The sequence below is a fragment of the Dipodomys spectabilis genome, unplaced genomic scaffold (assembly GCF_019054845.1).
Source record: "Dipodomys spectabilis isolate Male_0828 unplaced genomic scaffold, ASM1905484v1 ptg000125l, whole genome shotgun sequence".
Taxonomy (NCBI): Eukaryota; Metazoa; Chordata; class Mammalia; order Rodentia; family Heteromyidae; genus Dipodomys; species Dipodomys spectabilis.
The window spans coordinates 1,678,916-1,706,411 of NW_024870802.1; the positions used below are offsets into that span (position 1 = coordinate 1,678,916).

At 39.0% G+C, this 27,496-nt stretch overlaps 1 protein-coding gene across 1 annotated transcript in view; it reads right to left on the bottom strand.

The window, feature by feature from the left end:
• Window positions 1-10,964, bottom strand: part of Atrnl1 (attractin like 1) — a 501,851-nt gene extending 490,887 nt beyond the window's left edge. The window contains exon 1 of the mRNA XM_042689560.1: window positions 10,666-10,964. Coding sequence (XP_042545494.1) covers window positions 10,666-10,964 — 299 coding nt within the window. The remainder of the gene's footprint in view (window positions 1-10,665) is intronic.
• Window positions 10,965-27,496: the final 16,532 nt, after the last annotated feature.

A 27,496-nucleotide genomic window follows, 5' to 3' on the forward strand; every position in this document is an offset into this window, starting at 1 on the left:
ATCACGATGCTCCAATTTATCCTTGACCAATATTTCTGACTTATGGTTTATTTTTCTGCGAGTCCACTGCCTAGTTCTGCCCTATATTCTTCAAGTCTATTTAGGGGCTCGTGGCCCACACCTGTAATCCTAGCTACTCAGGAAGCTGAGATCTGAGGATGGCAGTTCAAAGTCAGCCCAGGCGCGCGCGCGCGCGCGCACACACACACACACACACACACACACACACACAGCACCAGAAGTGAAGCTGTGGCTCAAGTGGTAGAGTGCTAGTCCTGAGTAAAACTAGCACAGGGACAGCAGGGACGATGCCTAGGCCCTGAGTTCAAGCCCTAGAACCAACACCAGCAAAAATATATAAATAAATAAATCCTCCCATCCTCAAGGATGGGAGGTATACACTCTAGGAACTACCATAATAACCTTTCTTTCTCCCCACGAGGGTACTATTTTGGCCCCCCAACCAATCACACAACAGGAGTATTTAAAAACTACACACTCTTGAGCGAGGTAAGCCAAGAACGAAGAGACAAACGGTACATGGTCTCCCTGATAAGTGGATGCTAAATCCAAAATGTTAGGTGATACGACAAAACTAACAGGACTTAAGAAACAAAGAACTCCCGCTCATCTGGTTGAACCACTACTAAATATCCCCATGCTGCTGATCACAAATATGGTATATAACATGTGAACACTGTTATATATTACAGACTGTGATAGACAATTTGCTCCAGGAAAGTTAGAATGAACTTGTGACTTTGAAATTATGTAATCACTTAATCACAATCAAAAAAAAAAAAAGAACCTCGGGGAAGGGAGGGAGGGAGGGGGTGGTAGGGGGAAAACAATGGAGGGGGTAACAATGTTCAAGAGGAAGTGTACTCATTACCTCACTCATGTAACTGTAACCCTCTGTATAGTATCTTTACAATAAAAAAAAAAAGATTAAGAGAAAAAAAATGGGAAGAATTAGAAATTAGAAGTGTTGTTCATACCAAATAAACATAATTCTAGTATAAAAAAAAAAACTACACACTCTGTTCCTTTCCATTTCAGTGGTACAATTACACAGGAGTTCATGGAAATAACTCATCATAGTCAGTGAATTTCTTCCTTACCTTCTTCTACAGCACTAAAGACACTATTTATTGCAAAAAGGAATTCTACCCAGTGTACTGTAAACATGTGAAGCTGCCAACAACCAAGGAAAAGAAAATAGAAAATCATCAAGATACAGGAGTAAGAGAAGAATGCACCAGTTCTATAATAGGAACTTACTCATCTTTAGATCTCAATTGCGGGGGGTTGGGGGGGGGCAGTACTGGGGTTTGAACTCAAGGCCTCTATCTCCTAAGCTATGTCCCAAGCCCTTTTGTTTTAGTTTATTTTCAAGGTTAAGTTCTAATGCTTTTGCCCAGGCTGGCCTCACATTAAGCTCTTCCTATCTCTACTTCCTGAGAAACTGGGATTATAAGCATGTACCATTATACCTGGTCCCTGACCTCTTCTCAAATCCAAGAACCTTCATTTCCACACAACTTGAGCAAAGCATTCTTATTACACACTTTAGACTTTCACAAGAAAGAACTATTCCTCTAAAATTCCAAAGTCCAAGACTATACCCCAACCACAAATACCTACTTTTCAGCTTATTCACTCTCATTCTCAGTACATTACCACTTCGTGGAACTCCTCAAAAACTAGAAAGCATACAGTTCAACCATGCTAAAAAGTAAAATAGGCTTCTTTTATGACAACTATTTATTATATGTCTAAAATGTAAACTGAGTTTCAACCCATTTACTTATTTTTTGTAATTCTATAGCACTCCTCTTCTTGAACTGAGAACCATATGGTTAATCTAGATCATTTCTCCTACAACTATTGGCCTACTGTTGCTTTGTGAAAGTGAAGTTTATTGGAACACAACTACACTCATTTATTTACATATTGCCTAACATTACTAACATACTACAAAGACAGAGTTGCCAATAGAAACCATCTGTCCAACAAAACCTAAAGTATCTACTGCCTAGCCCCTTACAGAAATAGTTTGCCAGTCTGTAACTACATGCCTGCCCATTTGCCTGGTCAACCAATCACCCATTCTATCTGAAACTGCCCAATCCACTGTTTCTAATTAAATAAGTATGGTAGGGTATTTGTAACACAAGGTGGTAACTAGTAAATGCAGGAAAACAAGTTCTAACAACAAACAAAACTAAAAATTAGAAATGCTATTTCCTATCCTAAGAAAACAAGCTTTAATTCATATATTTTTTAAAGTAAATGAAACAACTGTCTCTGAAACAATAAATCCTGCTTATCAAAGAATATGTGTTTATCACTGGCAACTATGATCCAATCAAGGCTAGTCCTTTGTAAGCTATGCTCACAGGGAAATCTTCCTCAATAAAGAATTTTTAGAAACACAATTTGTCACTTTATCAATTCCTTTTTGTAGTTTACATGTGTTGGAAAATAATAAGTGTATATATTTAAAAATATAATTTGATATTTCAATATATATTTACACTATGAATTGAGTAAATTCAGCTAATAACACATACCACTTCACATACTTACTATTTCTGTTTGATAAGAACATTTAAAACCCTCTTTTAGGGTTTGGGGGGGTGGTGTTTTGTTTTGGTTTGATTTTTGCCAATCCTGGGGCTTGAACTCAGGGCCTGGGTGCTGTCCCTGAGCCTCTTTGTGCTCAAGGCTAGCACTCTACCACTTGAGCCACAGCATCACTTCTGGCTAGTAGTTTATTAGAGATAAAACTCTCATGGACCTACCTGCTGGTGCTGACATTTAACTGCAGTCCTCAGATCTCATCCTCCTGGTAGCTAGGAGCTATTTTTAAATATACATTATGAGCTAACACTGCTATCCCATTGTCTATAATCCTAGATAATCAGGAGACTGAGATCTGAAGATCCTGGTTTGAAGTCAGGCTGGATAAGAATGTCTGAAATTCTAAAAGACAGAAGTAAAACTGTGGCTCAAGTGGTAGAACACTAGCTTTAGACAAAAAAGCTAAGGGACAGGTCCCAGTTCCTGAGTTCAAGCCCCAGGACCAGCACATACATATACTTATACACATACCATACACATACATTCTCTCTGTGTATGTGTATGTGTCTCTGTCTGTCTCTGTCTCTGTTTCTCTGTCTGTCTGTCTGTCTCTCTCTCTCTCTCTCTCCTCCTCCCCCCTCTCTCTCTCACCCACCAGGCACTGGTGGCTAACACCAAGAATCCTAGCTACTCACAAGGCTGAGCAGAAAAGTGAGACTCTTAGCTCCATTAACCACCAAAAGTCAGAAAGAGGGGTATGCCTCAAGTGGTAGAACACCATGTTGTGTAATGGAAATCTGGAAATTCCTCCTCCTATCTAACTGAAAATTCACATCCTTTCACCAGCACTTTCCTTTTCTCTATCCCCTCTATGCCCCTCAGCTCCTGCTAACCACCATCCTACTCTTATCTCTGAGTCCAAATTTTTAACTTCCACATTTAAGTGACATCATGAGCTATTTAATTTCTGCACCAGATTGATTTCATTGCCAATGATGTCCCTTAGATTCATGCACGTTGTCATAAATGACAAGATTCTACTCATCTTTTTAAAAAACTGAATAATATTACATTGTGAATGTCATTTTTTAATCTATTCATATGTTGATAGGCACTTATATTCTTCCCAAATCTTGGCAATGAATGTGGGAGTGAAGACATCTCGTCGACATACTGAATAAAATCACAACAGTGGCATTGCTAGATCATCAGGTTTTTTGTTTTTTGCTTTTTGCTTTTTTTCACAGCATCCCTGGATTCAAAACAACTAAACTAATAGCACACAAAGATTCTTTTTTCCCCACATCCATGCCAATATTTGTAATCTTCTATCCTATTGATACTAGCTATGCTAACCAGGTGTAAGGTGATAATTCCTCTGATTTTAATTTATATTTCCCTAATGATAAGTGATATTGAGAATTTGCTATATAGTCTAATGCCCTTCTGTATTTGTTTTTAAGAAATTTATATACAAATCCTTTGCCTAGGAGCTGGGAAGGTGGCTCAGTGGTAGAGCACTTGCCTTGCATGCATGAGGCCCTGGGTTCAATTCCTCAGCACCACATAAGCAAAAAGAAAAAAGCCAGAAGTGGCACAGTGGCTCAAGTGGTAGAGTGCTAGCCTTGAGCTGAAGAGCTAAGGGACAGTGCCCAGGCCCAGAGTTCAGGCCCACAACCGGACCCAAAAAAAAAAAAAAAAAAATCAAATCCTTTGCCTACTTTTACATAATTTTGTTAATTTATTTTGAGTTTCTTAAATATTGTGGATATGAGCCCCTTATCTGATGTATAATTTATAATATTCCAACCTGTGGATCTTATCTTCATGCTATTATTTGCTACATTGTTTTGAGCAGAAGCTTTTTGGCTTTATTCATATGTCAATTTTTTTGCTTTTGCCTCCTATACTTTGGGTGTCATATACAAGAAAGAAGTCAGCTTTTTCTCAGGTTCAGGTCTTCACATTTAAGTCTTTACTCCATTTTAGATGTTTAAGAGGGGTAATAAAGGTATAATTCTATTCTTCTACATGTGGCTAGCCAACTTTTAGAAAAACACTTATTAAAGAAACTGTCTTTCCCTCGTTGTATGTTACTGTCCCCTTCATCAAAATCAACTGACCATAGGTTTATTTATTTCTGGGCTTTTTATCCTATTGCATTGGTTAATGTGTCTATTTTCATATTAGCACAACAATGCTTTCGTTGCAATAACTTTGTTTTTTTTATGGTTTGTTGTTCTGGATCTTGAACTCAGGGTCTGGGTGTTGTCTGTGAGCTTTTGTGCTTAAGCCAAAGCTCTGCCTCCAGCTTATTTTTTATTATTATTATTATTCATTAGAGATAGAGATAAGAATGTCTCACAGACTTTTCTGCCTGAGCTGGCTTCAAACTATGATCCTCAGAGCCTAGTCTTCTGAGTAGCTAGGATTACACAGCACCCTGACTATGCATTCATTTTTAATTAGGGGGAGATTTGGTTGTTTCATTTCCACATTTACAATTTATTCCAATCAATCTCAAATCCCTCCCCCCATCATTTTCTCTTGCCCCTTTATGCTTCCCAAAACAATTTCAACAGGATTAATTGTTCTACTTTCATCATTGCAAATCAGCTATCTCAACCACTTTCAACCTCCTTTGTCCTCCCTGTTAATTGCTGTAACTTTCTAATATAGCTTGATGGCAGGAAGCATAATACCTTTAGTGTTTTTGGTTTTGATCAAGATTGCTTTGTCTAGTCAAGGTCTATTAGGAAAATTTCAGTAATGTTTTTGTGATTTCTATAAAGCAGGACACTGGAACTGATGGCAGCTACACTGTATCTGAGCATTACTTTGGATAATAGAACATCTTAACAATAATAACTATTTCAACCCATGAAAACAAATTATCTTTCCATTTATTTGTATCATTTCAATTTCTTCCATAAGTATTTTATAGTTTAAAAAGTATAGGTCTTTGACCTCCTTGGTAAAATGTATTCCTATATATCTTAGGTTTTTATGGTATTATAAATAAGATTTGTTCCTAATTTCTTTTTCAAGTTCATTATTAGTGTATACAAATACTACTGGCTTTTATATATTCATTTTGTAACCTGAAACTTTACTGAATACATTCATCAGTTCTTAAGTTTTTTGATGATGTCTTTAAAGTTTTCTACTGTAAAATCATGTTATCAGCAGACAATTTCATTCCTTGTTTTTTCTTGTTTTTCCTATTTGGTTGCCTGACTAGTCTAGCTAGAACTTCTAGTACTACATTGAGTACACGGGATGAAACAGGGCATTTTGTCTTATTCATGATCTTAGATGAAAAGTCTTCAACCTTAAGAAGACCTACCTCTTTTTCCCTCCCCTGGGCACACTGATATATTATTGTATCATTCTGTGCAAAGCATGCATTTCTTCTTGTTCCCTTCACAATGCAATCTATATCTGCTATTCCCAAGTCTTCATTCTCTGTTTACCTGATGGTTCTAATAAAAGCTTCAAATGACTCAGTCTGCTAGAGTAGCTGTCTTCAAATCCAACAGTAAAAAAATTTTGTAACATTAACTCAATTACTGGTCTGATATATAAATAAAAATCTATTCATTAAAATACTGTATATATCATGATCCTAAACTTGAAAGAAAAGTAAAAAATAGTATTATTGTTCATCCTATTATCCTAGCTACTCAGGAAGCTAAGGAAAAACTAAGAAATTTATTTAAAAAATCGCCAGAGATGGAAGGATAACAAGACCTGGGAGAGCAGCAGCAGCACATGATGCGAGGTAAGCTCTAACAGCAACTCTGCCCTCACCCAGAATAAATGAGAAAAGGTGCTCTGCAAGCCAGAGTGTAAGGGGAATCCACATGAAGGGAGCTGAAGAAGACGCTCTATTTTGTGTATGAATCCACAGAAGACCCCAGACTAAATATGAGCTGCTCATGTGAAACAGATTCAAAGCAGCTTAATAAAAGCTTTGAGAACTGATCTAACACTTAAACACTGCTCAATTCTCACATTAATCCCACAGTGATACCTTATATTCAGATCCAAAGGTACTGAAACAGATGAGAACCAGAAGTCACAGAAAGCAAGAAGAAAAAAAAACTTGCTACCCAAACCTCGCTCTAGCTTAGTTGCCTATTAAATATATTTTTGTGATTTATTTATTCATATTTTTCTTTTTCAGTAGTACTACAGTTTGAACTCAGGGCTGTGTACTTACTAGGTAGTTGCTCTACTATGAGCCATGCCTCAGACTAATCCAGAATCAACACAATATATTATTTACAACATTGAGAATAAATCCAAAATACAGACAGCAAGGAAAATGTAAACAACTTAATCCTACAAACCCAGAAGTTGAACTCATCAAACAACTTTTATAACCAGAGATGAACTTTTATCAGGAGGTAGAAGTTAATCTTACCTCAATTGTTTATCATAACAACCTAACACCTGACATTCTATATTCATTATGCAGCTTTTGGAAACAGAATAGTCCAATCTGGTGCCAGTGGTTCACACCTATAATCCTAGGTATTCAGGAGGCTGAGATCTGAGGATCATGGATCAGAGACAGAGAAGTCCACAATTCAGGACCAGCTCAGATAAACAAAACTGAGAAAAAAAAACCTAGGAAAAAAGCCAGAAGTTGAAGTGTGGCTCAAGTGGTATAGTGCCAGCCTTGAGAAAAAAATCTAAGCAAGAATGTGAGATCATGAGTTCAATCCTCAGGCACAAAAAAAGAAGAAAGAAAGAAGTGCCCATTGCATTATAAATATTGTAAAATTCAGTGTCCTAAATTTGGATAATCTAAAGTTTAAAAAATATATTTTTATATATACATATAATAAGATTTAATAGGTGATTTTAGGAAAAAAGTCAATGAATGCACAATAATAATTGTATATTTATAAATGATTCACAATATGAGATATTTTCAGCTTCAGAGCACTAATTATAAGAGAAATCATAAGTCTCAAAGCCACATGAAGCAAGACACATCTAAGTTTAAGCACCACAAATAAATTGATAAAAATACAAACCAAGCAATGTACTACCTTACTCGAGTTGCTCCTTTAGTCTAGCTTTAGCTAAAGATCATTGTCATTTTTTTATTTATGTAAGGAAGAACTTCTCATTTTAAATGTTTTATTCAAGTAGAGACAGAAGACTGGGATCTGTGCTAAAATAACTGAAATATCATTGTTGACACTATATTTGCTTCTGCATTTTCCCCCAACTATTAAACTTCCATTGTAAAGAAGCGTTTGAAAACTTTTATTCCCTAATGAACCTCCTATAGTAGAAAAAAGTATGGAACCAACCAATTAATTTTGACACCTGCTTAGCTAGAATGATTAATCATTTTTATGTCTATTTGTAAGATTGCCATCTATCATTTAGTTCACTGGAAAAAAATGAAGTGAGAATTTTTAGTTCTTTCCCACTGTGTTAGTACATCTTCAAATACACTTTTCACAATGTACCATGTACTTTACTTGGAAAAATTCTTCTCTTTAAAGCATTCTTCTCTTTAAAATTAAATGCCTGAATTTCTTTACCCCTAAGAGTATACATTAGAAAACACAGTAGTATAGTTATGTTTACTCTAATTAATAGGTTGTATTCCACAGAGAAATGAAATAACATTTGTCAAGGGTACAATAAATCATAGGAAATAACAGCTTCCAAAGAAATGATGAACACTAATAATTAGCTCAAGGTTATTGTTACTTAACTATATCTACATTTTTTAAAAAATCTATTCTGCTTTTTACTCAATATTTTATGAACACCATCTCTCAATGTTATTTACACTACTTTTAACTTGATATGTGACCTCTCTTACTAAGTGGGACATCTGCTAGTAAGGTCACAAGCTGCTGATCCTGCTGAATAACAAGTTCCCCTACTATAAAATGTAGACATTGTATGTACTTAAAGGACTGCAACAATTTTGTCTTTTTCAGACAAATGGGATAAATTTGTTCACACAAAAGCCAATATCCCCAATTACAAATGGATCAAACAAATACTTATGTACAAAAAGATGTAAAAATTAATAATTCCTTTTGATTATGGCTCTCAGTTAACTCAAAATTATATCTTGCTAGATAAGAGGGTTGGCTGCTATTGTCTTGTCTATAGAATTTAAGAATATCTAAGTAAATAAGACTAGTAACAAGGCACAACTCAATAGAATATATGTTCCCATTTTAAGGCCCTTTTTAAACTTTTAATTAGCAGTTCTCACAATGTATGAAATGTATTTTGAAATCTATGATACAATACTAGCTCATACAAGTATGGACCCTGGAAACACTGCAACTGTTACTACAAATTAAGTTCCTAAAACTTTGAGATTTCACTTCCACAAACCAAATAAACCATTAAAAATCTATTTAAAAAGTAAACATGTAATTTTTAATACATACATTTTTACTTAGAGTTTTATGGAGCATTGTTTTAACTAGCAACAATACAAAAGTAGAAAAAAGACAGGGAAGGAGGGAAGGAAAGGAGAGAGAGAGGAAGGGAGGGAGGGGAAGGAAAGAAGGAAGGGAGGGGAAGGAAGGAGGAAAGAGGGAGGGAGGGAGGAAAAGAAAAGAAAGAGAAAGAAAGAAAGAGAGAAAGAGAAAGAGAGAAAGAGAAGAAAGAAAGAGGAAGAAAGAAAGAAAGAAAGAAAGAAAGAAAGAAAGAAAGAAAGAAAGAAAGAAAGAAAGAAAGAAAGAAAGGAAAGAAAAGCAAGCAAGCAAGCAAGCAGGCAGGCTAAAACTCCATAGAAATTATCCTATCAAACAAATGAACCATGTTTATCTTTGCTTCGGATCCTATTGACAACATATTGACAACATATCATATTGACAACAAATATTAGCAGTCTACATATTGTAATTTCCTTGGTACAAACTCACCAGCAAACTTCATATTAAGGACTTAGGGGGATAAAGGCTGGCTTTCTTAATGAGTGTTACCTGCAAATTGTCAGACTGCTACCCTACTTACCCCTAATTTATCTGTTACTCCCCAGCACCCACTCATTTCTTTCTGTAACAGGAAAGACTATAACAAACACCAACCAATAGGGAGAAAGGAAGTATTTTTTTTTTACCTCTGTAAAACAAACTCCTTAGTGCCCAGTGCTTCAGAAAAAAAAAAAAAAAAAAAAAAGGTGAAGTTACTACAAAATAACTGATAGCTAACCGATTAGAGAAATCCATCGTCTCCACTACACACATCAAAAGTCACCCCTATACTTCTCAAGACTGTTTCAGCAAATTCAGCGAAGCAGGTCGTTGAAAGTAAAAGTGTCCATTCTGGAATAAACATGTCAGATTTGTAATGACGACTCAGCGTTACTGTGTAACCTTGAGCAAGTTACTTCAAGCCTCGATTTCTCCCTGCAAATGCAGTTCAGGAATTCTGGTAAACCCTCGTGATGAGCAAATGAGACAGTCAACCTACGGGGCTTACAACAGTATTTGGCACCCCGTAAACGCATCGTCAACACTTCTAGTTAGGATCTCGGATTACTAGATAAACTGTTACCAGGGGGTCACACCGCTGGAGGGGGGGGGGGGGGGAGACGCTGCTGCGGGCCACAACTTCACTTTTGTTTGAATTTTCATAATGAGCAAGTATTGCACGAGTTACAGCACCATCTCTGATCGCTTTTAATAGATACGTAGAGATACAGACACTAGTGATGTTGGCACCATCACGGAGTGTGAAATGTTCTCTCGGGGTGTGTGTGGGGGCGGGGGGGGGATGCGAGGTCGCTGCGGGCATGAGCGACGCTCCAGAAAACGCTTCGCTCGCTCCACACTGGCGGGTGCTGGGCGCGGGCTCCAGTGGCCCGGGACGCCGAGGGCTGGAGCGGGTGCATCAGATCGGTGGACAGCTCCCTCCGGCTCCGTCCGAGCGCTAGGGTTCGCCCGGGCCGCCCGCCCCCCTCCCCACCCACCCAACCCCCCGGGATCCCAGGCCCCGGAGGCGGGGTGGGGAGGGGGGGCGGCGAGGGAGAAGCGGAGACCCGGAGCGGGACAAGACGGAGGTTCGGGGTCCGGCGGAGGCACTTACTTGAACCTGCCCTGGCAGTGCTGGCACTGGTCCCCCACCCAGCCCGGGTCGCAGAGGCAGGTGGAGTTGACACAGCGGCCCGAAAAGCAGGAGCCGGTCCTCTCGCAGGGCTTGGACTGGGACACCTGCGCGTAGAGCGCCAGGTAGAGGAAGCCATAGCACAGCAGCCAGCTGTTCCCGTCCGGCAGCCAGGAGGAGGCGCCGCCGCCGCCGCCGCCGCCGCCCGCCGGCCGAGTCCTCCACAGCCCGGGGGCGGCCGGCTTCGGGATCCCGGTGCGGGCCGGAACCCCCGGCTCCATGGTCCCCGCCGCCCGGGCCCGGCGGGGCTGCGCTCGCGGGCGCCCACAGGGATGCTCCGCAGGGGAACTCCGGCCGGAGTCAACCTTCGCCGCCGCCGCCGCGGCTCCTCACCAGCGCCGGCCCGGGTCCCGCTCCCCGGTCCGGTGAGACAGAGCCCGACCGCGGCCGCCTCCGCTCGGCTGCCTCCGGTCGCACTCGGGCATCGCCGCCCAATCTCTTGACCTTGTCCTCAGCGGGCCAACCCCACAGCCGCGGCGGCCGGAGCAGCAGCGGAGACCCGGGCGGACGGAGCAGCCCGCGCCCGGCGCTCCGGAGCGAACCTGACGGGGCGGGGAGCTGACGGGGAGCGGGAGGGGACCCCGCGCCGCCCCGCCTCGCCCGCGGCCCGCGCCAACTGCCTGGGCTTCCGAGCGAGCGCCGCGCGCCCAGGAGGGCGGGGCCGAGCGGGAGCGCCGAGGTGGGCGCGTCCAATGCGGGAGGAGGGGGGGGGGGATGAATAAGGGGCGGTCAGCCTCGCGCCCGACGCGCGGCCACCAGCGACCTTCCGCCTGCCATTTTTCTCCTCAAACCGTTACCCGACGCGTGAGCCGAGACTGGAATCCACCGGGCCTGGGGCTGCCTCCACGTCCCCGCGAGTATCCACGTCCCCCCTCCCACGGCCCGGCGTTGTGGTCTCGCCCCGCCCCTGACAGGGACCTGGGACTCTCCCCCCCCCCATCCCCTGCGCGCGCCCACCCCCCGCGGCCCGGGAGCGGAGGGGAGGCCGGCCCCCAGGTGTGGCCCGCGCGCCCGCCGTGCCCTTCCCGCCGCGGGCGGGGAGGGGGCCCACCCCGGAGTCCCCCGGTGGGGACCGGCTTTGCGGCTTCGGCGGCCGAGCAGCCGGCTCCGTCCCTCGGCTGCAGCTGAAGTGCAGCGCTTTCCCCCGGCGCTTCCCCTTTCCTCCACCCCGTCCTCCTCCAGCTTCTCTCCTCCTCCTCCTCCTCCTTCTTCTTTTTTCTTAAAACGGAAAAACTCCTAACTACACACAAAGAGCTGAGCCTGTGCTGCGAGCCAAAGTCTTAAAGGCCCCGCAGTCCGCCCCCGCTGCGGGTCCGCCGGGACGGGGGGGGGGGGGTGGGGGAAGGCGGGACGGGGGGTTGGGGGGGCTGCGAAGGGTCGGGAGCCCTTTTGGGGCGGGTCGTCCCCCGGGAGGAGCCATGTCTCCCGTGGAAAGTGGGCGCTCTCCCCGCCCCCCAACAAAGAACTGCGAGGCTCTGCGCCCCGCGCGCGCGCGCGCCGCCCCTTCCCAACGCTGCCTCCGAACCCCACGCATCTCCTTCCCAGCTTGTCAGGGTTTCCTCCTCCATCTGGGACCATATTCTGGCTCGAAAAAGAAAAGGGGGAAAAAAATGGCAACATCGGGGCTTTATTATTATTATTTCTGCACATCAGAAATGCTGCCCGGAGCCGTTTTCTCTCCTCGGTGGCAATCTTTCTTCCTTGGGATGACTTTCCAAGATTTGGTGGCATACACTGCAGAGATTTTTGCTTTGTACTTTTGTGCCTTTCTCAACACAGGCTTCTAATTTGAACCCTTGAGAAAGGAAGACTAGCACAAATTGCAAGCATGCAGCCTCGAGTTACAAGCAGCAGCGTTGCTGGAGCCCTACCGAAGAGCAGACAGTCTGAACAAGAATGTGAAATCTCCCAGACATTTCTGCCAGCAAAGGGAGAAAAGTTTGGGTTGCAACCACACAGTCATAATATTATTGTTAAGATTCAACTCATGTTTATTTGGGGAATGGTGTACCCACGTCATCTCTCTTAATCTCTATCATCCCCACTTTCCAGATGAAATCCTTCATTAACCCCATTTTGCAGATGAGGAAAGAGAGACTCAGAAAGGTTGAAATACTGGTCAGTGACAGAAGTAATGAGCAATGCATTAAAGGCAAGTTCTTTGAGTTCGGTGCTTTTTCCACTAGTTATTAGACTGCTTCTATTAGCACATGCTTTGTTCTCCTTTTGGTGAATAAATGTAAGTGCTGGCTTGGTTTGTAAATACCTCAGCAGTGATTTAAGACCAAAACAAAGGTCCAGAAAGAAGTGGCTCCTTGCAAAGTAAAAAAAGGAAAAAGCAAACTGTCATTCTCATTATTACAACACACAAATCATAATTTCCACCCCATCTTACTACCAATAATGCTATCATATAATGCTGCCCCTTTCTTCCATTTCTTCTTACAGACTTCTAGAGAGACCAAGGAAGTGAGAACATTCTGCAAAAACCCAACAATAGGGAAGATAGTATACTGCTCTAGAACTCTTTCTAGTGTCACACCCATGTAGTGACAATCTCTACTGCTTTTCACTTTCTGCCAGCCACAGTTAAAAGTCAGCCACATCTTCCTCACATCTAATGCAGAGTCACTTGCAGACATGTGGAAAGTGGCTAAGCTCTTAAAACTGCCAATGAGAGAGAAGGTAATTCAAAGGTTACACTGGAATCACAGGCTGACAATAGCCTATATTTGCCCATTAAAAATACATGCCTTTAGCTGGTGGCTCATGCCTGTAATCCTAGCTATTCAAGAGACTAAAATCTGAGGATCACAGTTCGGAGCCAGCCTAGTCAGAAAAGCCCACAAGAATCTTATCTCCAATTAAGCACCAAATAAAAAGCCAGAAGAGGAGTTGTGGCTTAAATAGATTACTAGACTTGAACAAAGAAGCTCAGGGACAGCACACAGGCCCTGAGTTCAAGCCCCAATACCAGTCTACACACACACACACACACACACACACTGTGTGTATATATATATATATATATAATATACACACACACATACCCTTTAATTGTCTAACCACTATAATCAGTTTAATAATCCACTTTATGCTGAACATGCATTCCCACATCTTTAGAATTGAATTAAATTTATTAAGTTAATATAAAATTCTTATAAGGATTTCATGGAATTTCCTTTGCCCAACATTGTACTTTTCTTTCAAATTATTTTAGTCAACATTTTCTGAGTAACTCTTACAAGTTTAAGAAAGAAAAAACAAAGATAAGTAGTTTGATCTCTATACTTAAGTTAGCTTACATTCATTCCTTCAGGCTCCCTTATTGTGAGATTCTTAAGACAACTGAGTGTTAATCATTTTACAAATGCAGACTCAGAAAATGTAAATGATTTTAAATGACCACACAAAAATCTTGCCTAGCATCTTGACTGATGCTTCAGTATCTTCTATGATCGAGAAATTTTAAAACTCCCACATTATCTTTTCTTTTTCCCAAAGCAGTAGAGTCAGCATCCTAGCAGTGTTATACAACACTAAGATAATTCATGGTATTGGTAATAGCAGTCATAAATCTAGTAGAAAGGTGAAAACTGGTGAAAAGTGGTGAGGGGGAGGTCAGTTTTACTACAATAGGATATGATGGTTAAGAATTATGTATTAAAATTTCCTCCAGGGGAAAACATTAAAAAAAGTATACTAGTTATTGTTTAGGATCTGGCTCCTATGAGGCTTCTGAAACCAACCAAAATAATAAGATCTACAGATAGCTTAGCCCCAAGAATCAGAAACACTTTAATTCAAAGGACACAGTGTAAATGGAGCAGCATTTTTAAGACACTAATAGAACATGAATGGTCTGTGAGTTCAGAAAGCCAAAAAAAATCAAGTTTAGATACTCATTAAAAATTATTGATGATACTAATATATATATTGTTACAATCTGAAACACCACTCTCTACAACCAAAAGCTAACATTTTGCTCCCTCTTTGAATCGTTCTTCTCTTCCATCAGTTTCTCTTGCAAACACACTCATCCCTCTGCCAATTTTTGCACTAGACACATTTCAAACATATTGTTACAAGTAAATCCAAGTAAATAATTCCAAAGAGTCAAAATCACTGGGCTGGGCCAATAGTTTTATTTAAAAAAAAACTACTGGGAAATAAAATGATCATCTTTAAATGTTTCTCCCTAAATATTAGATGTGTTACCCCAAAAATGTTGACTGTCAATAGTCAATTTTAGATATGTGTCTTCCTGAAATGTCATTTAATTGAAACATATGGAAGGAACTCCTGATGAATATAATAAATCAAGTATGTGCATTTAGCCAAGCATTCTAGCTCATATCTGTAATCTGAACACTGGAAAAACTGAAGCAAGAGGATCTCTACTTGAAGGTCATCCTGAGGTACATAGTGAGACCTTGTCTCAAAAAAAAAAAAAATTGGCGGGGCGCTGATGGTTTCTGGCTACTCAGGAGGCTGAGATCTAAGGATCATGATTCAAAGCCAGCCTGGCAGAAAAGTCTATGAGACTCTTATCCCCAATAAACCACTAGAAAACTGGAAGTGGTGCTATAGCTCAAGCGGTAGAGCGCTTGCCTTGAGCTGAAGAGCTGAGGGACAGCGCCCAAGCCCAGAGTTCAAGCCCCACAACTGACCAAAAAAAAAAAAAAAAAAGGTTGTATTACCAATGTACCCTCTACAAAGTCTACTCATATGATCAAAGAGAAGACCTTTTAGTTTGTTTTCTAGTTTTATTTTGGTTTTTATAAAGGTATGAAAAAATGAGATAAGATCACATATGTAGATGAGAAGTGGCAATGTGTTTGGAAATGTCAGTGAAGGAGGAAAGTAAATGGAGAAATGACCAGCAAATATATAGGCCTGCAGAGACAAGAGACAAGAAAGAAGCTTGAGAGCCAAAGAAAACCTCAAGAATCATAAGAGAAGGAGAGTTGGGGTTCTAAGATGAAAAACAAGGATATAGTGAGGGGCAGAGTTTAGATTGCTGTACTATACTATGTAACCATAACTATAACTATACTATAATTCCCTTACCAGAAGAAGCTAAACAACTAAACAAGAGGTTTAATCTCTTGGGAAACTGAATCAAGGACTTCAGATTTTAGGTATTAGTCAAGAAGCATTAATATACACAGCTAAAAATGGTGACATCAAATAAAAAAACTATATAAATAAAATTTTTCTGCTGCCTTTTCCTAGAAGACTTACAACCAACCAAAGGGTACTTATCTACAGAAAATGGAAGAACACTTCCTGCAGATCTTGGAAAGTTCAAAGAGAAAAGATATTGTCATTTGGAGTGACCTAACCAATGGATGAGCAGTCTTTGGATTATCCCACAAAGAAGTCAATAAGCTTTACCCTGATCCATTTTTCATAATTATCTTTCAAATGTAAATAATAAAGCTTTACTAAACATAAATGGTAGAAACCAAAACAAATAGAAAAAAGATCAGAAACAACAAAGCCAGGTCTTATGGAAAGATCGCAACCATGAAACAAAAAGTGATACTCTTTAAAAAATGACAAGACAATCAGAAACATAATTAATTAATTAATTGAAAATATGGTGACTAAAATTAAAATTTAATTGGGATGTAAAATCACAGAAACTGAGAAATTCAAATTTTCTTTTTATCATGAAAGAAAATCTAAGATTAGAGGATCCATTCACAATTAGGTATAATAAATATGTTTTAAATTAATCATATATTATAATATTTAACAAGTACATTTATTGATGTATTAGAATGATACACAATGTACATACATAAGAGCAAAATAGTTCATATCAGATCATAAAAATATTAACATGGAAATTTTCTAAAAGTGGCCTGATTCTCCAGATAAAAGATCCAGCCTAAAGCAGTGAACAAAAAAGTCTTGAGGGCTGGGAAGGTGGCTCAGTGGTAGAGCGCTTGCCTTGCATACATGAGGCCCTGGGTTCGATTCCTCAGCACCACATAAGCAAAAAGAAAAAAGCCAGAAGTGGTGCTGTGGCTCAAGGGGTAGAGTGCTAGCCTTGAGCTGAAGAGCTGAGGGACAGTGCCCAGGCCCAGAGTTCAGGCCCCAGTACCGGACCCCAAAAAAAAAGTCTTGAAAGGCAAATGCAATCAATTGGAAGAAAAAAATAGCATAAAAATTCTCAATAGCAAAAACAGAATCCAGAAGTAAGTAGTTATGTAAAGAAAATTATTTTTAACTAAAATTCTGTAATCATCCTAGATACCTAAAAACTGATGAGTAGATAAAGTAAATTTGATAGATATACACGTACAGGAGTATAATTCAGCCATGAAAAGAATGAAATTATTTTATTTTATTAGAAATGAATGGAAACAGGGCTGGGAAGTTGGCTCAGTGGTAGAGTGCTTGCTTCGCATGCATGAGGCCCTGGGTTCAATTCCTCAGCACCACATAAGCAGAAAAAAAAAAAAGCCAGACGTGACGCTGTGGCTCAAGTGTTAGAGCTCAAGACCCCATGACCAGACCCCCCCCAAAAAAAGAAATGAATGGAACCATAGGCCAAGCTCAAAAAGAAAACAAACATCACATTTCTACTCACATTGCAGAATCTAGACCTAAAATATTACTACTAATAAAATAGTATTAATGAGTGTAAAAGGGAAACTATCTGGAACAGTAGGCGAGGAAGGGAAAAGGAGAAGGCACTAGGGAGTGAAGAGGATAGAAGTAAGTATATTGTGTGTGTGTGTATATATATGCATACATAGATATAGACATATAGATTAAAAGGAAACCCACCAAATAGTGTTAGAAAAAGTGGAGGCAGAAAATAAGGAACTTAGAGACTATAAAAGAAGGGGTTAACTGGCTCAAAATACACTGTAGTACAATGTAACCCCCTTGTAGTATGAATGTATGCCAATAAAAAATAAAGATAAAATTAAAAAATATACATACCCAGTAAAGTTATTGGTCAAGCATAAGGATAAAAGATATTTTTAGATGGGTAAAAATTCCTAAAATTTATCTCAAAGTGCATCCTTTTAGGACACTACTAGAAAATGCTATCAAGAGAAGGCACTGCACACGAGAGCATTGTGAAGGAATATTCCATGCTGACGAACAGCTGTGCCCAGTCGAACAGAGCAAGTGATTCAGCCAGGAATCAGGAGAGGGGGCCATCCAGGAAGATAATAGATATGCATATTTGGAACTATGTGTGCTTTGGGGAAGAATATTAACAAGATGTGACAGATCTTGGAGGATTTGGCAAAAGTGGAATAAACAATAAAACCTAGGACAATGAACACTATGAGGAAACTGTTATCTAGAAAAATGAAGGAAAGCCAGTATAAAATGGCTCAGCAGTAACTGACACTTACATGGCCATAAGAAGGTATGCACAGATCACTGATTTAACTACAAAATTGCATCCATTTTTAAAGATGAAACTAGATAGACAATAATAATAAGTTTATGGTTCCTAAGTAAAAAGTAGTAACAGAGGGAAAGGGTGACATTGTCCAAAAAAGAAGTATTCTTTAGCTGATTTATGTAACTAACTCCTCTGTATCACCTTTACAATAAAAATTTAATTTAAAAATTTTTTTTACTCCAGGGGCTGGGAAAGTTGCTCAGTGGTAGAGCGCTTGCCTTGCATGAATGAGGCCCTGGGTTTGATTCCTCAGCACCACATAAGCAAAAAGAAAAAAGCCGGAAGTGGTGCTGTGGCTCAAGTGGTGGAGTGTTAGCCTTGAGTTGAAGGGCTGAGGGACAGCGCCCAGGCCCAGAGTTCAGGCCCCAGGACCGGACCCAAAAAAAAAAAAAAAAAAAAAAAAATGTTTTACTCCAAAAAAAGAAGTAATAGCTGGGCACTGGTAGCTCACGCCTATAATCATAGCTACTAAAGAGGCTGAGATCTGAGAATCGCAGGAAAGTCAGTGAGACACTTATCTCCAATTAACCACCAGAAAACCAGAAGTGGCACTGTGGCTCAAGTAGTAGAGAAGTGAAGAGCTGAGGGATAGCGCCAGGCCCAGAGTTCAAGCTCCACGACCAACAAAAACAACAACAGAAGTAATACCATGTCCTAAATTGATAAACTCAGATATAGCAATATAATCATACTTCACTGAAGAAAAAATGTGAAACCTGCTTCCTCTAGGGAATAAGGAGGAAAGGTAGGACATATAGCATTTTATCAGAAAGCTTTCAGTACTGTCATATTTATTGAAAATTAAAACTTAACTTATGGCAAACAAATAACAGGTAAATAAAAGTGTGCATTTGAAAGAAAATTAAGACAGTGTCCTGATGCTTAAAACTCATAAAAACCTTGATTTCTAATTCTACCACTTAAAGGCTGGTTACCTTTCAGTTATTCCTTAACTTCTGTGCCTTAGTTTGCCCCACATAAAATGGGAGCTGTTAAAATGCCTAACAATATCCCCATAAGGGCTGATGAAGTCCCAATCAGAATAATATATGAAAACACATAACAAATAACAAAGCCCTAAACAAACTTTGATGTTCAATATTGGCCAAAAATTATTCCTAGATACAGAATTAATTCTACTTGAGGAAAGGATTCTTGAAAGGAATTTAGGTTATAAAAAATAGTAATAATAATCAGTAGAGCTATAAGAAAACCAGATAATTTTAAAGATATATCTAGCCTAAGTTTTTCACTGTATAAATGAACTATTGGAATCTAAGACTATGAAGTATATCTAAGTTCACATAGCTAATTAGTGGCAGAGATAGGCTTAAACCTCCCAGTTCCCCTGAAACTAGATTGGTTGTTTTTGTCCTATAGTATACAATTCAGGCTAATAGAAAAATTCAGGTTAATAATGCCAGTACCTAATTCCAAACAGACCTTCCACATCTCAGTAAAGCTACATGACTTGCCCAAGGTCATATATCAAGTGTTAGCACAGGCAAAACTAAACCTCACAAGAGTATAGGCAAGTGTTGAGTGTTGAACTGAAAATGCAGAGCTGAATGAAAGTCATAAAAAGCTAAAAGGTATTCATTGGAAACTAAGCTGTCTGCCAAATAACAGATGATCAATTCATATCATTTGACTATCTGTCTAAAATTCCTGTTAAACATACACAAAAGTCTTCAAAACCATCCACACAAACCAACAGTTAAGAAGAGTCAGCCACAGAATTTCTCTTGAAAATAGGACGTAAGAATTTGATTTAATTGACTCAAAAGAGGGAGTACAAAAAAGGACAGAAACAAAGGGCAAAAGGCATGGTCCAGGACTGATAAGTATGTCAAGACAGAGTGTCTGAACTTGAATCTGTCTAACCTATTGCAAGATATCTAATAGGCTTTCCTATCTTCTTTCTCTTTGGAGGATTATTAAAAGAAATGAGTGTATGGGGTACGTAAAATGATAAAGGGGCTTGTCTCCATTCTGCACAGGAAGTCACTTGCTATCGCTTTCCTTCAGGAAAAAAAAAGAACAAAAGCTTTTATAAAAATACAGCTGTGTTGGGCTGGGTGTGGCTCAGTGGTAGAGCATATGTTTAGCACATGCCCACCCCCCCCCCCCCAAACTTCCAGTCCCAGCAGCAGAAAAAGAAACAAAACAACTCCCACCCTAGCACTGTGAGTAAAACATTTTTAAATCAACTTGAATAACTTAAAAAGACAATGACAACCCCCTATTTTATTTTCAGAAGTCATATAATGTTCCCTTAATTGATTAATTCTAAATTCCTGAAGATTGAATCACAGCGCTGTGTTATATCATCTCAAAGCCAAATACACCAACTTTAAGAAAAGTCATACACTTATAAATAGTGCCACTAAACACATGCTTGTGATTTTGAGACATATGATTGTTTTGGTAGTAAGAACATTCTAACTACTACAATCAAACTCTTACCGCATTATCTACCTATAAAGCAGATCTTAAAAAATGGTATCGCTAGTTAAGTTCATCTCACAGACCCTGTTTAAAGAAAAAGTCATGATAAGAAAAGCAGGAAGTACTTGAAAAACAAAAGCTCTCAAGCAAAATAAACTATTCATAAGAACAATAATATACTAGCTTTTAGAAAGCTGCTTGGAGTCCTGACACAGGAAAATATGTTTATGTTTACAAGGAAAAGAGCATGAAAAGAGAATTATGGACCCTTCTCACACAGGAGAAAGGAAGGAGGAGGAGGAGGAGGAGGAGGAGGAGGAGAAGGAGGAGGAGGAGGAGACAATGAGGAGGAGGAAGGAAGGAAGGAAGGAAGGAAGGAAGGAAGGAAGGAAGGAAGGAAGGAAGGAAGGAAAAAAGAAAGAAGGAAAGAAAGAAAGAAAGAAATCTAACAAACGATAGCCAGGGCCCACAAATCCCTGATAACATGACATTCTACTTATTAAAAACATCAGTCTTGGAAGACTCCAGGCACAGTAATTTTTAAAATGTACACAAGTAAATTTAAAACAGGCTTATGATTTTTCTTATTGTAAGTCCCTCACCCATATTTCTCTGCAAAACTAATGTGGAATTTCAAATGAAATGAAAAAGGAGTCAACATGAACATTGCTAAAAAAGTTTTCCCTTTTTTAATTGGAATATAATCTGAAAGTCTTTCCACACATGAAGAGGATACATTACTTTAATAGGAAAATTGGTTCCAAGGTAAAAAGAGAAAATGTTAAATCTATACTTAGAGGCATGTGTAAAAGGTTAATTTATCTGAACCACTTGGTAGCAGACATTTTAGGATCAGGTTTATGGGCTCATTCTTTATTACTGGACACAGTCCTTTCATTTGTGGGAAGTATGCAATCTAGTGTCAAAAGAACTGGACCAAGAGCCAACAAACCCATTCTCTACAACTGAGCCCTAGCTGCCTTATTGTCTCTTGGACCTTTCATTTGTTAAACAACAAAAAACATTGGCCTTCCATGAAAATTACTGGGAGACTCAAATTTCCAAATGAGGTAAAACATGAAACTCACCTTACGAACTACAAAGCCCCGTCCAATTGTGTCAGCTTCAATAATTTCTTCTCTACGGTGCTACACAAGGGCTCCGCAGAGTTATGTGACTTTAGACAACCATAGAAGAAGCCCAATAGACCCCACATTGACTGTCCATCAGGGGCCAGTAACTTCATAGCCTATGTTTTATGCTTAGGTAAGGTAAGAGATCACATACTTGCGGAGCCTTTCAAAACCTCAGACATACACTGCCTTCACATTATCGCTAAAACTCAGCATTCCATCATTTAGCTTAAGAGTCTGGGAATGGAGTAGGGAAGGGATAATTCCCTCTATTAAGAGTACCTGTGAAATGCTTCACATTTTGTTTGTATCAGTCATGACATATGACCATGAATTACCTGATCCTTTGTCCTTATTTGAGTGCAGTAGTTAGAATTGTCTTACCACCAAAACACTCACATTTTTCAAAATCAGAAGCACGTGTTCAGTGGCACTATTTTTAAGGAATATAAGAAAAATACAAATGGCATTATTTTCCCTCCAGCACTCATATAGTGCATACATAACCTGATGGGTCTTTGTTATCCAGCCTATCAGAGAGAAAGTGAATCTGAAAAATCACTAACATCCTTTTTGTGATTGTTGCTCAGTATCATGTTAATAGGAGGAATGTTTATAATTTTTTTTAAAAAGAAGACCAAAGGAGGGAATGAAAACAAAGGAATTAAATACAAATGATGGGATCTTAGACAGATTGGCTGCTGACTGAAAAATTTGACACACACCTCAAGTCAGTTATGGTGGGTAGCACTTTTGCTAAGTGGAGATCAGACTAAGCAGTGGAATTTTGGCATCTCTGACTATATAATGAATAGATGTAATAGGAGAATTAAAAATGAAAGGTTAAGTCTTCACTGAGAAACACCCTCCCCAAACTCAAGGCTGGCAGATATCATCAGCGACAGCCCTGACTATTTTTAATGGCTAGGAGGATACTAAAGGAAATGTCAATCGCTAAGATTATCCCGTCTCCTCTGCATAAATAATAACATCATTACCGACAGATTCTTGGCTCAACCAACCTTCTTTTAAACATGCAGACTAGTCAAAATGAAATACTTATTAGAGAAAGATTGGAAAGGGTAAAACTGGAAATGATCACTCAAAATAAAGGGGGGGGGAAAGCCTCATTAAAGGGAGAAAAAAAAATATGGGCATTCAGAGCTAGCCAGACACCAAAAATCCCTATGAATAAACAGCAAAGCAGCAATACGGTGTTGATATGATTGCCTTCGAGGGTGCCATGACTCAAAGGAAATCACTGAAGAAGCTGGTGCCAACCCCCTAGCACACACTCAGAAGGTTTGTAGACGCCCAGCCATCCCAGAGGGTTGACAATATTAGATCCAGTGGGAACATTTCCTGTGACTTATGATCAGTGTATGTGCCCTGAAACCCCAAGACTGCCTACTGCTCATTATTTTTATGCTAACTCTTTTGCTGCAAAAGTTTCTCTCATTCACACGAATGCCTAATCTTTCAGAGTCATCCTGAAGTATCGATGGCAATTATGACACAATTAAATTTCTAAAGTTCATTGTTATGATTAAAAAAGAGTGGTAATTTTACAAGTTTGAAATTTATTAGTTTCATATGAAAACATCTGTTCATTTTATCAAGTGTCCTTTAATCCTGTATTATTAAAAAACATAAATAAAACATCCAATTATTTTTCTCTTTAAGATTTGTTGTTTTCTACTTTTTCTTCCAACTAAAATGCCTTCGTAACTCATTCCTGGGCTCAAACTTAATACACTGACTGTAATTTTCTTAGCTGAACATTCTTAAATTACTTCTTGTGAGCTAAGTCATTTTTAAAAGTAAAGATGAACATTAGGATGTGTACTTTGTAAACATTAACATAAATTAATCACATTTTTCTACAACCATTTAAGCCAGAATAGCCTCTTATTTACTTGTTTGAGCACTATGGATTTTTAAGAAGGTATCATTTTTGAATTATACATAAGGGTGTCTTTATGCTTCTCAAGTAAAATTAGAACTCATTAAGTTCTCCTGGGAATATGGTTCAAATCATTTCCTCCTAAGATACATTAGAATCAGAGAATCTCAAGGTAAATTTCTGTCTTTGATGTGTTCCAAGTACCCCTAGAGCTTCATGACTTTGGGTTTGAAGGATTCACTAATTCTTTACTATCTGTAGTAGATAATGAGAGAGAAACTGTTGACTATTAAGTTAACTATCTTGCCCACATCTTCCAGCCATGTGTTATATGATGCTGATTCCTGGGTTATAGATGATTAATCCAGAGGCAAGCAACAGCCTATCAGCAGCTAATTCTTAGGTTCACCAACAACATTACAAAGTGACCTTGATTCAAAAAATGTTACTCAAAGATACACTGGGATAATCAAATTCTCATTTTGGAGAATTCAAATTAGGACATACAGAAAGAGTTACAATTAAGAACAGGAACCAAGGCTGAAATTTAGCACAAAAAGAAATAAACCATTTCAGACAAGAGAGACCAAAACATAAAAAAGGTCAAAGTTATGAGAAAAAACAGATACTGGATGAGTAGCAATAAGATATAAAGCAATGATAGGATAGAAGATAAAGAGACCTTTCCCTCTAATGCCTAGACATAAGAGGACACATGGAGAATTACTGAGGTATATTGCTAGCCAAGTAGGAAAGATGCATCACCTTCTGGTGCTGCACATTCAAAATAGCCATTAAGCTCTAGTCTCTGCAGTTTCCATTCTTTCTATTTTCATGAGACTTTCTTTAATATAGATCTACACAAAAACTCTATACCTGCATTGGTTTGAGTGAGTCTGTGCTCCTTGGAACCCAAGAGACTAACTTTGGTATTTGCTCTGATTTGTTCTAAGGTTACCTTTGCTCTTAGTGGCTTTTCCAAAATCACATTATCTGTCCTTGCCTGTGCCCCTTCCCTCTTATTCCCATAATAGTCTCCTCAAAATATTTATCTCAAGGAAGTGGCGCTGTAGCTCAAGTGGTAGAGCGCTCGCTTTGAGCTGAAGAGCTGAGGGACAGCGCCCAGGCCCAGAGTTCAAGCCCCACGGCCGACAAAAAAAAAATATATATTTATCTCAATATCATATATTTATCATAATAATAATATCTACATTACTTCACATTATATGATCCTCTTCCCTAGATAGCCTGTAAGAGGCACAAAATGCCTTGGTCATCTTTCTTGTCATTAAAGTCTTAGTGCCCAAGAACTAGTAGCACTGATATTTATGAATTTATTGAACAAATGAGGGAATCTACTCCATATTTTAATATTTATACTCTTCCCGATAACATATGAATATACTAAGCTTGGAAGTAAGCATTACAAACATAATCAAATTCAAAAATAAGCAAAAATTTAAGCAGATTCCTCACAAATGCAAATATACAAATGGCCAATAAGTATATGACAATGCAATTCATATCAATAGTCATCAGAGGAAATTAAAACCACAATAAAATATCATGAAAGAATGATCAGAATGTCTACAAATATGGAAAAACTAGCAATACTAAACACCCAGGAGACTCCATTAATAAGTATGTGAAAGAATTTATAATATCCTAAAGAATGAAAATGTACAAAATGAATAAGAAATACAACATTTACTTATTTATTTATGTATTTATTTTTGTCAGTCATGGGGCTAGAATTCTGGGCCTGAGCACTGTCCCTCAGCTCTTTAGCTCAAGGCAAACACTACCACTTAAGCTACAGCACCACTTCAGGTTTTCTGGTTGTTTAGTGGAGATAAGAGTCTTATGGACTTTCCTGCCCGGGCTGGATATGAACTGTAATCCTTAGACCTCAGCCTCCTGAGTAGCTAGCATTATAGGTGTGAGCCACCCATGCCAGGCAAATTATTTTAAAACAAGAAAAAAATAATTTAATAAAAGATTTTGTTTATTCATCTTATTTATTTTTTGATAACGCTCTAAACCCAACACAAGGCCTTGTACTTGCAATGAGCTATATCCTCAACCCCATGATTTTTCTTTTCAATAACTCAAAACTAGAAATAACTAAAATATCTATCAACTGTAGGTCAAATACATAATACATACAAATGTATACACACCCACATTTATTTGTTTGTTTGTTCTTGTTGGTCATGGGGCTTGAACTCAGGGTCTGAGTGTTGTGGCTGAGTTTTTTTCCTAAAGTCTAGTGCTCTACCACTTTGAGCCACAGCTCCATTTCCAGTTGGTGGGTTTTTTGTTAGTTTTTTTTTTTTCTGGTGATTAACTGAAGATAAGAGTCTCACAGACTTTCCTGCCAGGGCTGGCTTTGAACATCGATCCTTAGATCTCTGCCTCTTGAGTAGTTAGGCTTACAGATATGAGCCTCCAGTACTTGTCTATTAAAACACATTTATTAATCATAATACATTTATGGAAAAGATGACAGAGCAATTAAAAATTAACTACGAATATTTGCATCACCACGACTTACTTAATGATTTGATAATGAATACAGCAGGTAATATAGTGCAGTATTCCTTTTAAATGAAATGCAAACTAAACAAAAGCTAACACATAATAACCATGGAATAATGGTAACAGCATTAGTGTAAGGGTGGCTAGCGGAAGGGAACTCTGGAATACTGGGTATGCTGTAAGACTTGATTCATTGAACTATATCTTTAAGATGCAAACACATTACATGTATGTTATGCTTTAACTTTTTTTCTGGCTCTGGGCTTGAACTCAGTGACTGGGTTTTGGATTTATTGGGGTGAGGGAGGAGATTGCTCAAGGCTAGCTCTCTACCATTTGAGCCACAGTTCTACTTCTCAGTGATTAATTGGAGATAAGAGTCTCACAAACTTTTTCTGCCCAGGCTACCTTTGAACCATGATCCTCTGATCTCAGTTTCCTGAGTATGTAGAATTATAGGCATGAACCCACCAGCACCCAGCTTGCCTTAACTATTAAAAAGGAAAAATCAGCACTGGACTAGAAAGAACATATTTTTTTCCCTAGGAAATGTACTCTTGTTAGTATGTTTACGGATTTGGTTCATATATGAATATATAAACCTTATCAACTGTGCTCTGCTACAACTGTGCTCTGCTACAAAACATTGTTTTTCACTGGACACTGATGAACATGAACTATACTACTGATGGGCAGAGATGGGAGAAACTGAGGGAACAGAAAATGTTGTATGAAAGGAAATGTACTCATTACTTGACTCATTTAATTGGAATTCCTCTGTACATGCAGTACCTTTCAATAAGAATAAAGTAAATTAACTTTAAAAAGTTTTTTTGCTAAAAAAAATGGTACCTATTCCTAAAACCCAAACTGTAATGAGTTGGGAAGATTGGGGTTAGAAGACCTGTATTCTCTTAGTATATAAATGTGGTTAATCTAATGAATCTGATTTTCAACTTTCTTCACTCTTATTTTGCTGCTGTAATTAGAAAAAATAAATAAACAAGGCTAGAGAGTGCCATAAGGTGATAATGCTAAAAAGAAAATGAAGTCAAGAAAGGAAATGGAGCCGGGTGCTTGTGACTCAGGCTTGTAATTCTAGCTACTCAGGAGGCTGATATCTGAGGAGGGTTGTCGAAAGCCAGGCCAGGCAAGAAAGTCTATGAGACTCTTATCTCCAATGAAAAAGCAAAACACTGGGAAGAGGAGCTGTGACTTAAATGGTATAGTTCTAGCCTTGAGTGAAAAAAAGTGCCGAGGTTCTGAGTTCAAGTCTCAGTATTGGAAGATGGA